This window comes from Oryzias latipes, chromosome 2, assembly GCF_053564925.1.
Source record: "Oryzias latipes strain Hd-rR chromosome 2, Olatipes_Hd-rR_3.1".
Taxonomy (NCBI): Eukaryota; Metazoa; Chordata; class Actinopteri; order Beloniformes; family Adrianichthyidae; genus Oryzias; species Oryzias latipes.
In genome coordinates this window covers 24,744,992-24,759,297 of record NC_136238.1, presented here as the reverse complement: position 1 = coordinate 24,759,297, position 14,306 = coordinate 24,744,992, and the positions used below count along the sequence as shown (strand labels likewise).

General features: G+C 44.0%; 3 protein-coding genes, 1 non-coding gene and 1 pseudogene across 8 annotated transcripts in view; 2 read left to right on the top strand and 3 right to left on the bottom strand.

Moving 5' to 3' along the window:
* The window catches only part of LOC144986915 (uncharacterized), a 52,549-nt gene extending 47,604 nt beyond the window's left edge, over window positions 1-4,945 (bottom strand). The window contains exons 1-2 of one of the 2 annotated variants that reach the window (XM_078935642.1): window positions 3,837-4,944; window positions 517-2,942 (exon numbers count right to left, since the gene is read on the bottom strand). In XM_078935642.1, coding sequence (XP_078791768.1) covers window positions 1,399-2,942; window positions 3,837-4,008 — 1,716 coding nt within the window. In that variant the 5' untranslated portion in view covers window positions 4,009-4,944 and the 3' untranslated portion in view covers window positions 517-1,398. Of the gene's footprint in view, window positions 1-516; window positions 2,943-3,836 lie in introns of those variants that run through there. The other variant, XM_078935635.1, reaches the window with a different exon arrangement.
* The window catches only part of LOC144986719 (NLR family CARD domain-containing protein 3-like), a 674,722-nt gene that overhangs the window by 451,439 nt on the left and 208,977 nt on the right, over window positions 1-14,306 (bottom strand). The gene's annotated exons all lie outside the window — the stretch shown is intronic.
* The window catches only part of LOC144987779 (uncharacterized), a 149,000-nt gene that overhangs the window by 92,993 nt on the left and 41,701 nt on the right, over window positions 1-14,306 (top strand). The window lies entirely within an intron of this gene.
* Window positions 6,669-6,873, bottom strand: LOC144990733 (small nucleolar RNA U3; annotated as a pseudogene).
* LOC144990752 (small nucleolar RNA U3) lies at window positions 7,394-7,599 on the top strand. Its single transcript, XR_013654707.1, has one exon. It is a non-coding gene; the product is annotated as a small nucleolar RNA U3 (small nucleolar RNA).

The following is a 14,306-nucleotide window of genomic DNA, read 5'->3' as shown; positions in this document are numbered from 1 at the left end:
GATTTAACGTGGTAGAAAACATGCATTTATCTAAACGCCACTCTTTATTTCCATAAATTAAATCACTTCTACAGTATTTTCATCAGTCATTAAGAATTTTGAACACATTTTTTACTACTTATTTGTGCAGATAAAGTATATAACATTGGAAAATACTTTTGCTGATCACATTACCAACCTACTATGAAGGGATTTCTGAGCCATTGTTCCATGTGCAACACTTACAAAAAATTCTTTTGTACCTGAAACTCAAAAACAAGTGCAAACAAAACCAGGAGCTGGAGAAAGTGGTCAGGGTTAGGGAAGTCTGCGAATCTCTACTTAGACTGCTGCCCCCGCAACCCGGTCCCGGATAAGCGGAGGGAGATGGATGGATGGATTATTGAAAAAATGTGTTTTATAGTGAACGCAGTCCTTCGTATTTAAAGTGGCAGATGTGGCACAAAAAATGAATAACATCAACTAATCAACAAACAGCAGAAACCCACACTGTGAGAAAGAATCCACCCTTCTGACTGATGTTCACGTCCACTTTATTCTTCACAGTAAAGATTGGAACAGAACAATGAGAACCAAAATAAAAAACAGAGGAACAGTTCTAATGTCCACTAGAAAACATGAATAACAAGAACACCAGACATAAACCCCAGTCTGGTTCTTTATCAGCCTCTTCCTTCATACATTTTTAGGAAAATCTTTTCCTCACTAAACTTGGTCTAAAAAAAAATATAAACTCAGTGACTACTTTTTGTTTAAATTAATAATCAAATGTTCACTGACTACATAAAAAGTGTCAGAATTAAAGTCGTTTACAAAATCTTTCTTGTGTTGTCATGGTAACACACACATGAACAAACTAAAAATTAATTAAAATATTTTTAAAAATTAAAATATTTAAATTATCTGAAATACGAAAACCAAAGTGATTGGATGTGCTGCAGAGGTAGAGTGGTTGACCTCTGATCAGAATATCACAGGTTCAATTACCACTTTGCCCATCCATGTGTCAAAGTGTCATTGAATAAAACTTAACCCCACATTGATCCTGGGGGTTATAGGTTAGTGCCAGTGTGAGACAGCACAGCTGGCATCAGTGTGTGAATGTGTGTGTGTGGGGGTGAATGGGACTCAATGTTTAGTAGTTTGGGCTTTCAAAGAAGGTACATTAGCGGTATATTCCATACGTATATGGCAACATAAAAACAAGGCTTGAAATATTTCATTCTAAAAAATCATAATTTCAAATAAAATACTAGTTTCTGTCTTTATGGAAGAAAATTTGTACTTTTTCCAAATCTCTTCCTCTGCTCATGAAAACCCCATGTTTTTACTGCACAAGTTCTCTGCTCCAAGTTTTCTTGCGCTTAAAGTTTTTAATGAATCCTGTATTAAACTGTTTTAAAATGTTTTTCTCTTGTGAGTTATCATATGTGTTTTGAGATTAGATATAAGTTTAAAACTTTTGTCACATTCTTTACAAGAAAAAGGCTTCTCTCCTGTGTGAGTTCTCATGTGTGTTTTAAGATGAGATATTTGACTGAAACTTTTGTCACATTCTTTACATGAGAAAGGCTTTTCTCCTGTATGAGTTCTTGTGTGTTTTTTTAGACTAGACAAATCACTAAAACCTTTATCACATTCTATACAAGAAAAGGGCCTTTCTCCTGTGTGAGTTCTCATGTGTGACTTGAGATGAGATATTTGAATGAAACTTTGTTTACATTCTTCACATGAAAAAGGCTTTTCTCCTGTGTGAGTTCTCATGTGTCTTATGAGATGAGATATTTGACTGAAACTTTTGTCACATTCTTTACAAGAAAAAGGCTTTTCTCCTGTGTGAGATCTCATGTGTGTTTTAAGATGAGATATTTGACTGAAACTTTTGTCACATTCTTTACAAGAAAAAGGCTTTTCTCCTGTGTGAATTCTCATGTGTATTTTGAGACTGGATATTTGACTAAAACTTCCACCGCATTCTTTACATGAAAATTGTTTCTCTCCTGTATGAAATCCTATGTGAAAAGGTTTGTTAGTGATTCTTGAGCTTTCACCAGACTTGAAAAAAGAAACATTTTTCTGCACTGGAGATTCTTTGTGTTTCTTAACCAAATCATCCTTCTTTAATTTTTTACTACCATCAGAGTCACACTGACTTTCTGGCATCTGAGAGCTGTCCACACTTTGGACATGACTCCTGTCTCTTCTCTTCCTCTCATCTCTGTTCTGTGGGTCTGTTTCTTCATCTGTAGTTGATGTTGATTCTGTCTCTTCATCTGTAGTTGATGTTGATTCTGTCTCTTCATCTGTAGTTGATGTTGAGTCTTCATGTTGGTTTTCTTCTTCATCCTGACTATCAGTTACATTAAAGCTCTGCTGAGTGTTTAGATCTGCTTCACTGTTCTCATCATCCTCATTAGTAGGAATCTCCATCAAGGTATCAGTCTCCTGCTTCAGATCAAGCTGCTCTTCATCCTGACTGATGCAGAGGTCCTCTGGCTCCTCTTTAATCTGCGGTGGTTCTGGTTCTTCCTGTTCCACTTTGAAGTTCCACTTTTGGTTGTTTAGATCTGCTTTACTTTTCTCATCTTCCTCATAAGTAGTAATCTCCATCAAGGTATCAGTCTCCTGCTTCAGATCAAGCTGCTCTTCATCCTGATTGATGCAGAGTTCCTCTGGCTCCTCTTTAATCTGTGGTGGTTCTGGTTCTTCCTGTTCCACTCTGAAGTTCCACTGTTGGTTGTTTAGATCTGCTTCACTGTTCTCATCTTCCTCATAAGTAGGTATCTCCATCAAGGTATCAATCTCCTCGTTAATCGTTGATGGTTGTGGTTCCTCCGGTTCCTTTTTATAAAGCGGAGGGTCTGGTTTCTCCAGTTCAACTCTGAAGTTCCTTTGCTGGTTGCAGAGATCTTCATCTTCAGTCACCCAATGCTGGGGGAGGACTGCAGAAACACAAAAAGACACATTTTTTTGTTTTAGGTCTTTGTGTGTTGTTAATAAACACTATTAACTGATTATCTTAAAACACCAATTGTCTGTGAAGACTCTAATTCATCCAGTTTGTTTCCATCACAGAAGTAGGATTAAAAATGCCATCTGTACATTATCATTTTCGAAATTGAAAACATTTCACCTCTTATCCAAATTGTCAATTCTGAAATACCTGGTGAAAGAGCTAGTTTATATGTGCTCCTGGAGGAGGAATCAGTGGCTGCCCTCCCTAACCTGGTCATCTCTTTCAGCTGTTAATGAGTGGAACTGGTTTGTTTGTCTGGGACTGATTTAAACCTGAGACCACCATTCTTATTAAGATAATGTTTATCTTTCTTGAAGAAGATCGCATCTTTCACGCCTCGTTCAAACCATGCTTTCTCTCTGGCTAAAACTCAAACCTTGCTATCCTGGAAGGAGTAGTTTGTGGCCCTCAGGTGGAGGTGTACCGCAGACTCTGGTCCACTTGAGTTGGTTCTGTGATGTTGGTAATGCAGCTAGGGAAGCAACCTCTGCACAAGCGGCTTTACCAACATGACAGAACCAACTCAAGTGGACCTGTATTGGCTCGAGCAGGGGAACCAACCAGCCAGGTGAGGGGGCCCCCCTTCCGGCATCCGGGAGCAAGGGGGAACCCCGCCATTAGGGCCCCGAGCCACAGGACAGGCACTGCGCTGTACTGGAGGGTAGCCCTTGGGGCCACCGGGCACCAAGACCCGGGCCATGACGGAGCCAGGACCCAGGAGCCGCCCACCAACCAGCCGGGGCTCGTCACTCCAGGCCAGCCCCGGCGCCCGACCCAAGCAGCTTCAGAGAGCTTCACTGGTTTGTAGAAGGTCACATACCTATGTGGTGGAGCTGCAGCTGTGGTTTCCAGATGACATCCAGCAGTCTGCGCTGACGACAGAGCTCCTCCTCGTACTGGACGATGGTTCCTTCACAGAGTCTGCAGATTTCTTCAGCAGCAGCAGCTAGTCGCTCGCTGATCAACTCTCTCAGAGACTGAAGGGAAGACATGGTTCCTGCTCCGATCTTCAGCTCCAACTCCCACAAACACCGCCGTCCTCTTCACTGCAGCTCCTATCGATCATCTGCTAGTCTCACAATCCCAGAAAAAAGGTCCAAACAGAAACTTTTCTCCTGGTTGGAGATTTTCCTGAAAGTTCCTGCAGGAGTCAGTTCTGCTCAGCCTGCAGACCAAACAGAAAAGACTCTGGAAGCTTCCACATGTGAAACTTCAAGACAAAGAATCCAAACAACAACATCTGATTGGTTGACTTTTGGAGGGAAAGCTGCAACAGTCTTCTGTGATTGGTTCAGCCGTCCCTGCCCCCACTAGTCCACTGCACAGGGGGCAACATTCCAGGGGGGGTTGGTAATCTCCTCCTTCTATTGTTTCTGCCCCACTGGCTCTTTCAAAATAAAGGCTTGTTGTAGCAGAAACCTGAATGGAACATCAGAATGGACTCAAACTGCTGCTGGTTTCAAAGCCTCGTTCTCAACTTCCAGCTGAACTCTTCATGAGTTTGAGCGTCTGTGACAAACTCTACAGTTGAACAACAGCAGTGGAAATCTCCATGGATGTCAACTGGGAGAGAATCAACATGAGATTTCCAAGAGTTTCTGCAGGAACTCATCACAAAGTAAGGAGCTGCAAGGCCTGATGGGAGATCTGTGATCCTATTGTGACATGAAGGAAACTCCTTCAAACAGGAAAGATTTCATCTGACACGATCACTTTGATGATAACATGAAGATGGATCCCAGTGATTCAGCTGAAAAACATCCCATAATACTGTTCTGGATGGTTCTAGAGTGGTGTGGAGATTTCCTGTTTCTTTTTCCTGTTTCTCCAGAAACTAGAAGTCAAACCTGAAAGCAGAAGCTGCAAACTGAGTCTGTGAGGCAGATTTTCCAGCAGCACATCCTCCTCATTGCTGCTGAGATGGAATGATGAAGATCAGCTGAGGAACAGCAGGTTTCCTCTCACATGTTCCTGCTGCAGAAAACACTTTTTCATATCAACTCATCCACATCATGAAGGATCAACATGTTTGACTGAATTTACATGAAGAGAAAAGACGTCAAAGAAATCTGTCCATACGGGAAAGACTGAATGAATCCAAGTTTTTACCAGATAGATAGAACTTTGTTTGATTTTCTAGCTCTGCTTTTCTCCAAAGATGAAGAACATCAAGAAATAACCAATAAATGCTGATCTGGAACATTCTTTCTGGGAGTCTGACTGACACTTTGACCCTTTCTACATTCTGCTTTGATCCGGCTTTGAACCTGCTTTCCTGCCACCACAACACATCCAATCCCAGCCCAGAACCTGAAGCTGGTTCTGAACATGAAGCCGGTCTTCAGGGACAGCAGGACTGACGAGTTAGTGATCTTCTCAGATGGACTTCAGACCCCTTAGAGCTGAAACTCTCACTTTTCTCTAGGAATCAGCTTCTTGTTGACGACACACTGCTGCAGTCAGGGGAACACACAAGAAACACACACACAAAGACACACAAAGGGGGAGGAGCTTAGCTCAGGCATTGAAGTCATGGTTGAACTCTTCTGGGACTGATTTTAGACACAGAAAGCGCTCGTGTTGTAATCAATAAGATGATTGGTCAGCTTTAGCATCAATGGAAACATCACATGGTCTTTCATTAAAGTCCATTTAGATCATAGTTACAGAAATAAGAACTGATCAGAAGTCATGAATCAATGGAGATTCAGAAACATTCAGAATATTTCACTAGTCTGATTGGAATCACTCTATTCAATAGAAACCAGCAAGAAAATGTAGATTTCCTCTCATGACCTCATTATTCATGTGAATTTATCAGCTGTAACCCATAATTCAGACATATGGAGCCAGTAATTCCAGAATAATCCTCACATAGATGTTGTGTGTGGAGCCCGTTTTCCTTTAGATGATCCAGCTCTTGGTCCACTGAACCTCCAACCTTCTTCCATTTGTTCAGCTGCTGGACAGAACAAAGAAAAACAAACAGATGTTTTTGCTGAGTCAGGAAAATGCCTGTTGGAGCTCCAACATGATTGTTGACGGTGTTCCTCCTCTTTCTGCTCTGCTGACGTCCTCATTTTCAGTTTCCTGATCAGACAAACTAAACTCTTTTCCAGGTTTGAATCATCAGAAGAAGAAGAAACTTCCACCTTTGTGCCACATGCTCAGAGAATCCTGTTGCAGTTCTTCAAATGACCACCGGGGGCCAGCTTCAGACAGGAACAACTTCCATGTCAAAACAATCCAGAGTTAAAGAAAAGTCCTGTTCTTCTTTCTACACTCAGTACCGTTTTAATCTAGAGACAAGGATCGTTTTCTGTGGTTTTTCCACGGTCAGTCCCAGGTCAGCAAGGTCTGAGTCCTCTCTGTGAAACTGTCAGCTTCTGTTGATGAATCTGAACTGATGACAGTAGATGAGGAATGTGTCTTCCTCTCAGTCTGTTTGCTGGTTTTTCTGGAGGCAGCAATGAAGGTTTGATGTTTTTATCCAAAAATGTCATGGAAGTAAAATCTCACATTCAGATTCAAGTGGACTGTCAGAGTTTAATAATAACCTCAGGACAGAGATAACCTGATCTGATTCATTCACACGTGTTTTTACTTCATGACTCGTTACAAAAATCCATTTCAGGTTCCAACAAACTAACAGTCCACTCAGACAATGTTTCCTCCTTCAGTGTCACATCCAGAAACACTGAACAGTCTTCATCAGTGAAGAAGATTCTCATCTTCTCACCAGCTTCCTGCTCTGAAGGAAACATCTTCATCATCATCATGGACAGCCAGACCAACCTCTGTAGAAACACAATCCTCTAGTTCCAGACTAAAGAAATGATCCCTGAAAGTAGAGTCTTAGTGAGTTCTGGATGTTGTTTGTCCTCTTCTGTCTGCAGACAGGAACTCCTGCTCCTGGTCTCCTCCTGCAGATCACAGACTGCTATGTTAACAGTTTGGTCTCACAATTCCTGCTGCAGTCACTTCATGGAGAGTAAAGATGAACATAGGATGAGGCTTAGTGAAGGTTCCTGATATGTCTGATAAGGTTCCAGAAGGACCGATTCCATCTGTGATCAGATAGATGAAGGCTTTAGGAAGACTACTAATCTCTGAGACAGCTGAACCCAACAGAGAAGAAGATAGTTTGACACAACTGGACAAAGATGTTGGGGAATACTTGGTGTAGTTGAAGCTATTTTAACATTTCACTTATAGGTTGCTTTGATGATTGAAAAGAACTAAAATGCTTTTTTTTAAATTCAGAAACAAGCTGCAGTCTGATTGGAGGAGGTGTGAGTCTGTGATCTGCAGGAGGAGACCAGGAGCAGGAGTTCCTGTCTGCAGACAGAAGAGGACAAACAACATCCAGAACTCACTAAGACTCTACTTTCAGGGATCATTTCTTTAGTCTGGAACTAGAGGATTGTGTTTCTACAGAGGTTGGTCTGGCTGTCCATGATGATGAATGAAGATGTTTCCTTCAGAGCAGGAAGCTGGTGAGAAGATGAGAATCTTCTTCACTGATTAAGACTATTCAGTGTTTCTGGATGTGACACTGAAGGAGGAAACATTGTCTGAGTGGACTGTTAGTTTGTATTAAGATTAAATATTTTTGTTTCTTTCAATGAAAGCAGAAACCAAAAACCAAGCAGAAATGTGTGCTGCAGATGCCATGTTTGCCACTAGAGGGCAGCACAGCAGCTTCAGTCTTTGTCATTGTTGCTGTGTGAGCCTGAAGGAGCTTCAAAGTGAGCTGCAGCTTGGTTCAGACAAACCTCCACATTCACACACAGATGTGATCCTGAAGAAGTCTGAACAGAACATTTCAGGAGAACTCTTCAGTCCAGAACATGAGCCTGCATTGTTCCTGAAACTGGGATCAGAGTTCTGCTCTCTGCTCCAACAGAACCACCTTCATGAGCTCCTGGTTTCTTCTGGATCCTCCAACATTCAGACGCTCTCTGACTGAGTTCATGTCTGCATAGAAGAATTTTCTACATTCTAGTTCCAAATGTTCTACAGAGTCAATCAGAGGTTGAAAGTCTTCCTCAGTACTCGAGTACTTTAGTTCAGCAGCTCCTCTTTTCCTCTAAGGTGAAGCTTCATGTGGACGACTTCTTCTTCTCTCCTCTTTTCTGGAGCTTGGGCTCCATGCAGTCTGATCAGCTCTGATTTGGGCTTCAGTTGATGTTTGTGATCAGGAACTCTGGATTCTTCTTAGAAGGAGACGTTCTGCCTCTTTAGCAGAGAGCAGAACGTTGATCTGATCTGTTGGAAGCCACTCCATCCTGAAGCTTCACTGCTGAGTTCCTGTCCACCAGGGGGCAGTGTTACGGCTTTGCCTGCCTTATTATTCTGCTCATATGTCAGGTTGGGACTTCCAACACACAAACATTTGACCTTTTCACTTCATAAAAAAGTTTGTTAAAAACTTTGGTGACTTTCAGATTCATAAAAAACACATTTTATCTTTTATTTCTGTAATTATTGGTCTAAACTTTTCTTCCTGAAGGCTGAACTGCAGCTTTCCTCAGGTCTTTCATTTTCTCCATTTTTCCCTTCTTTTCTTGGCTTCCAGCTCACCAGGCATGACCTAGACGGCGCCCTCATGTGGACGGATGAACACATGACAGAGGGGAAGGACAGAGCTGCACAGCAGGGACGAGCAGAGACCTTTGGGTCACGTGGAGTAACAATAAAAACAGTAGAAACTCCAAGAAAACCAGTAGAACCAGACTGGAAAAGCTCAAAAAGTTCATAAAACCTCTTGAAAAATGCAAAACTATATGAACTCTAAACACTAATGACAAATAAATGGTGATTAAAAACCTTTATGGATCAGAACCAACAGAAATAACAGGTTGATGCTGGTCAGACGTGCACACACAGGACCCTAGGGGGGTTTGAACACCTGCCCTTTCTGCCTCCTATTCAAAAGTGTCCTCTTTGTTTTTAATGAACATGAATACATTTCTGTTCAGCTGCGTCCACACTGACCGCCTCTCTTTCACCGTGTGGATAATTCTCTGCTCGCCGTCTGTCCACAAATGTGTTCCTGAGCTTGACGCCGCCTGTGGGCGGAGCTTCCAGCTAATGTTTTCAGCCTGATGGCCACATGGAGCGGTGTCTGTGTTTCTGTCATTTCCACTGCATGAAGACACGGATGATGCTGAGAGGTCAGGTTTCTGGATGATGAAGAGTTCTCCAGAATCATGGGGAATCACGTCTCCATGTCTGGATCCTTCAGATTCTCTCCGTTCAGTGATCTTCTCTCCTGATGAGTCTGAAAGACGGACGCTTCCGCCGTCTTTCCGTCTCTCTGACCGACTTTGAAGGCTTGCTGTCCCATGTTAACCCCAGAGGAAAACTACAAACCAGAATCAAATCAGGGACCTTTTTCTGATGGTCTCCATGGAAACCAGAAAGCTAAAGTTCAGGAGATGATCAGGCTGTCTTTCCATCAGCAGCAGCTCTCTGTCTGGCCGCCAGCTCTCCTCCTGGAGCCGCATAGCCAGATCAATGCTCCAGCTCCATGGGCCCTGCAGCAGACTGAAGGGTGAAGCCGCCTTTGGCCAACAGCAGGCAGGACGCTTCCTGAAACCCCGCTGCCCCCAAAGGGAACCAGCAGGTGAAGAGAATGAATGGAAGTTCAGGAGAACCATGGATCCATTCGCTAGATTGATGTGTTTTCTACCCGCTGTCACTCAAACCGTCACGCTGCTGCCAGACCTTCACGCCGCCCACCGCTCAAATGGCGCCGCAGGACCTCAGATGGCGTCTGGACCATAGACTTAACATTGAAAGTGGCCACACCCACCGCTCAAATGGCGCCGCAGGACCTCAGATGGCGTCTGTACCATTGACTTAACATTGAAAGTGGCCACACCCACCGCTCAAATGGCGCCGCAGGACCTCAGATGGCGTCTGTACCATTGACTTAACATTGAAAGTGGCCACGCCCACCGCTCAAATGGCGCCATAGGACCTCAGATGGCAGATCCTGCAGGGACAGGAAGCTACTAAGTACAGAATCAAACAGCAGGGGATTTTCAAAATAAAAGAACAGTATTTGTGGTGAGGTCACAGCTTCCTCATTCCGGGTCTGACACTAAATGTTTCTGTTGAACAGAATGTTTTCTGATTGGTTTAGCCTTCTTTACACTCTGGATCCTTCAGGTTCTCCATCTTTCTGGATCCAAATCCTTCCAGTCACAACAACTTCCTGTGTTTAGAGGTTTAGATGCAGAAGAGAATCCAACATAGAACCGGAGTCACACTGGATCCAGCTGTCAGGAAGGGGAGGAGCCAAAATGCAGAAACTGGACTCAGAGGCAGAAACGTCAAGATTTGATCAATAAACAGAAACAGGAGAAAATCCATGGAGAAACCAAAAACTGATGATCTGACAATGTAGAGCTGAAAACAGAGACTTCTACTGACGGAAGACAACAGAGATGAAGACATGTGGATGATTGACAGGAACCTGGAGGGACTGACAGACAGAACACCACCAGAACCACTGAAGAACGGACCTGCAGAATCCTCACAGCAACAGCAGGAGAACATTCATTCTCAGTCAAACTGTTGCATTCTGGGAAGGAAAGCTTGAAGACAGGGCTGCTCAATCCTGGTCCTAGAGATCTACCAACCTGCCTGTTTTCCAGATCTCCAAGCCCTGCTAGCTACTGATTGGCTCAATCAGATGTCTCCAGATTGTGACTGGATGAACACACCTGGTCCAGGTGATCAGCAGGAAGGAGTGCAGGGAGAGCTGGAGAACAGGCAGGTGGTAGATCTCCAGGAGCAGGAAGGAGCAGCCCTGCTGTAGGACGTTTGTGTTTCCAACATCTGGATTCAACTGGATTCCTGTTGATTCTGCCTGCAGCACATTGTGCCGACATCAAGAGCCTCCAGTGTTTGATTCTCCCATGTCTGGGATCAAGTGAACAAACTCATGTTGACTAGAGTTTGCTGATATCCAAATGACAATTGGATGACTTTCAGCTCCAGGGATCAGAAAGGAGTCGTTGTCTCCAGGTGACTTCATCTCTGGTCGTCTGCTTTCAAGGAGCAAAAAGTCTTTTCCCACTTTGAGCCCCGCCCCTCTGGAATCCTGATCCTGATGCTGGTGGTCTCTCTGCAGCTGCTTCTGGATCCTGGGCCTTTGGGCCGCATTTACCGATTTTCTGACTACATCTGAGTTTTTTGACAACCAGCTTACATCATCTTTTAAAAGTGACCCATATCTGATTTTTGCATTTACACTATACAATGCTGAAACTATCAAACGTAGACGTTCTGAGGACTACGTAGCAGTATTTCCGCACTCCGCGGACCTCTTTCGGACTTTTGTGACTGCGGTTGTCAAGGAGGCAACGCAGTGACGGAAGGAGGCGTTGCCTTGGGCGCTCCAGAGGGGAGAGGAAAAAGGAAGGCTGCTCGGCTCTCTCTGAGTTTTGAATGAGGAAGTGTTTGCAGATGTGCTGTACTAACAGTTTGATCCAAGTGTTGAACCTTTCCTACGCAATGACTTCTCTTTTCTGACCGTAGTCAGAAACGCGAGGGGGATTTCCTCGGGGTTCTCTTTTCCGTTCTGAACCCTCAGCCTCCAGAGTGGGCTAAGAAAGACTCCAAAACTTTTGGGGGAGACACCTTATTTTTAATTTACAGTTCTCCGACACTCCCCCGCTCCGCGCTCAGAGGGGAGAGGGGGGCTCTCTCCTTACACACAGACACACAGGCAAGCACGCGCGCACACACACACACACACACGGTCCCCATCATACACGCCCCCCAAAGAAATAAACGGCTTCTAGCCTGTTTCAGAGCAACGGTGTCCCGCTTCATTAGTCACCGTTTGCGTCCGGACCGGGACCGGACCGGGAATAACAGCGGTTTCCGACTACGGTCTGAAGCCTGAGGCTGAAAGGTAACACGCTGACAGCAAAATCAGCGCACAAAAGCACTTTAATAAGTCATGGGATCTCAGTTGGTGGTCTCCTGAACTGATGTCACTGACCTACGACTCACATTTACTTGGGAATATCTGATTTGTCTGCTTACATGGCACACGCAAATGCACGTATCCGATTCGTTTCCGATTTTTTTCCACATATGAGAGAGGCCTGTATCCGATCTGAGAAAAACAGAATCCATGCGCTTTTGTCCTGCTTACACATTCACCGATCATATCCGATCTGTGCCAAATGAGAGGAAAAAATCGGAATTGGGTCACTTGAACCATGCAGTGTAAAGGCGGCCTTAGCCTCCTTCAGCTCATGGTTCCTCTGTCAGTCTCTTCTCCTCAGAGGCCTGTCAGCACATTCAGATCAGCTCAGATCCATCCAGACCTCTGCAGGAGCAGACACCTGGAAAACATCCTCCATCACCTGGAACACCACCAGCAGCCGTGGAGCCGCTCCACTCAGTCGCCGTGGCGGCAGAGGCCAGAGGCCACTTTCAGTGGGAGGTCAAAGGTCAGACATGATCTGAGCAGCGCCGCCACACTGTCACTTCCATGTAGACATGTGTGTTGTTGTGGTCCAGCTGAACAAGCTCTTGGTGGTGTTGTTGGTGGAAATGACAGTTTGAAGTCCAACACGTCTGGACTAAACCAAACTTCTTCACAGCAGATTTGACCTTCAGCTGTTTCACATTACAACTTCAATCTGCTTCCAATCTGAAACCAGTAGAGGGCGCTAAGCGGGAAAAGCTTCACTGTTTGCCCAGAAGAAGAAGCCTCACCAAGCCTTCATGAAGGTCAGACTCTGTGCACGGTGGAGCAGTGGTTAGCGCTCTCAGTGAGAAGGTTCAAATTCCAGCTGTGACCTTTCTGTGTGGAGTTTGTCTATTCTTTCCACCCGTGTTTCCTCTTACACGCCAAAAACATGCTTCATACACTGATGGTTCCTCTGAATGCCCCTAGATGTGTGTGTGTGTGGGTGTGTGCGCGCATGAAACCAGATCTCGCACGTTGCAGGAAGGGAGGGGTGTGGTGTGAGGAGCGCAGTCAGGCGCTGTTTTAGGAGTGAAAAACTTGAAAAAGTAACAAAGAAAGTTCATCTTAAAGAACTGAGACAGCTTGTTTTTACAGCCTTCGGGCCTGGAGATGACCACAGTCAGAAAACGTAAACCCCCCCTAAAAAAGGAGGATTGCCCCACAGTTTGAGAACATACAAGTGAAGGATCTTTTATTTAAAGTTTTTATATTTTATAAAGGATTTTTCACTTTGTACATTTCTTTTCTGCATGATTCTGTGGAGGTGAACAGGAGTTCTATTATATTTTCTATCATCTTTTCTTTATGCATTTAAAGAATTCTATTTTTTAAAAACTTTTCCAACAGCTGAGAGAGCAGATCAGACAGATTTATTGTTATAATTGGGGTTTATGGATCTTCAGACAGACTGAGAGTATATTTGAATAAACCCCTTCTGGATTTGAGGCTAAACTTTATTTCTGAAAATGATATTTGGAAGCATTCCTTGTTGGACAGAAAAAAGAAACAAAAGAGGAAAGAAAAAAACAGAGTGGGATGTCAGAGATGGGGGAGAAGGGGTTAGAGTGGGGGGGGCAGTCAATATTACAAAGTTAAAACATAAAAGTTTCGTCAGTAAATTACATAAAATAATCAGAACACAACTATTTGCAGGTTAGAAGTATAATCATACATCAATGTTTAAAGATTTATCTCCCAGGATTTCTGCACTCAGACAGGAACACACAATATTCACATTACCAATATTCATGAAGGGGGGGGGGGTAGAAAAGAGAAAACACCAACACCCATGTCTGTCTTAGTGTGGAGGTGAACAATCAGGTGTGTTGAATGAATGTGAGTCTCTCAGAGTGAACCTTGATCACACTGAACGCTGCAGCAGAGGCAGGAGGCCCCCCAGACCCCAGAGCTAAGGGCAGACATAGGAGCAACCCGATCGATCCAGGCATCCAAGAGCCCCCCAGTCTGACAAAGATCCAGGAGCAACACCCCCCCCCCCCCCCCCCCCCCCATGCACCTGACCCCCACCACAGAAACAGAGACGTGCTTTTGTGCTTTTTAAAATAAATACATTGATTTTGTGGAGGTGAACAGAGGTTCTGTTATATTTTCTCTGTTCTTGGTATTCTGCATTTAATGGATTCTATATATGCATGTATATTGTATTGCAAAAATCTGCTTGAATAGGTACCAAGGTCACCAGTAGGCCTGTTTTTGACTTTGGTCTCTGTTTTCTTTCTGTACTGGAGTGTTTATGGAGCCACAACACCTGCAATGCAGACTAGACACAAA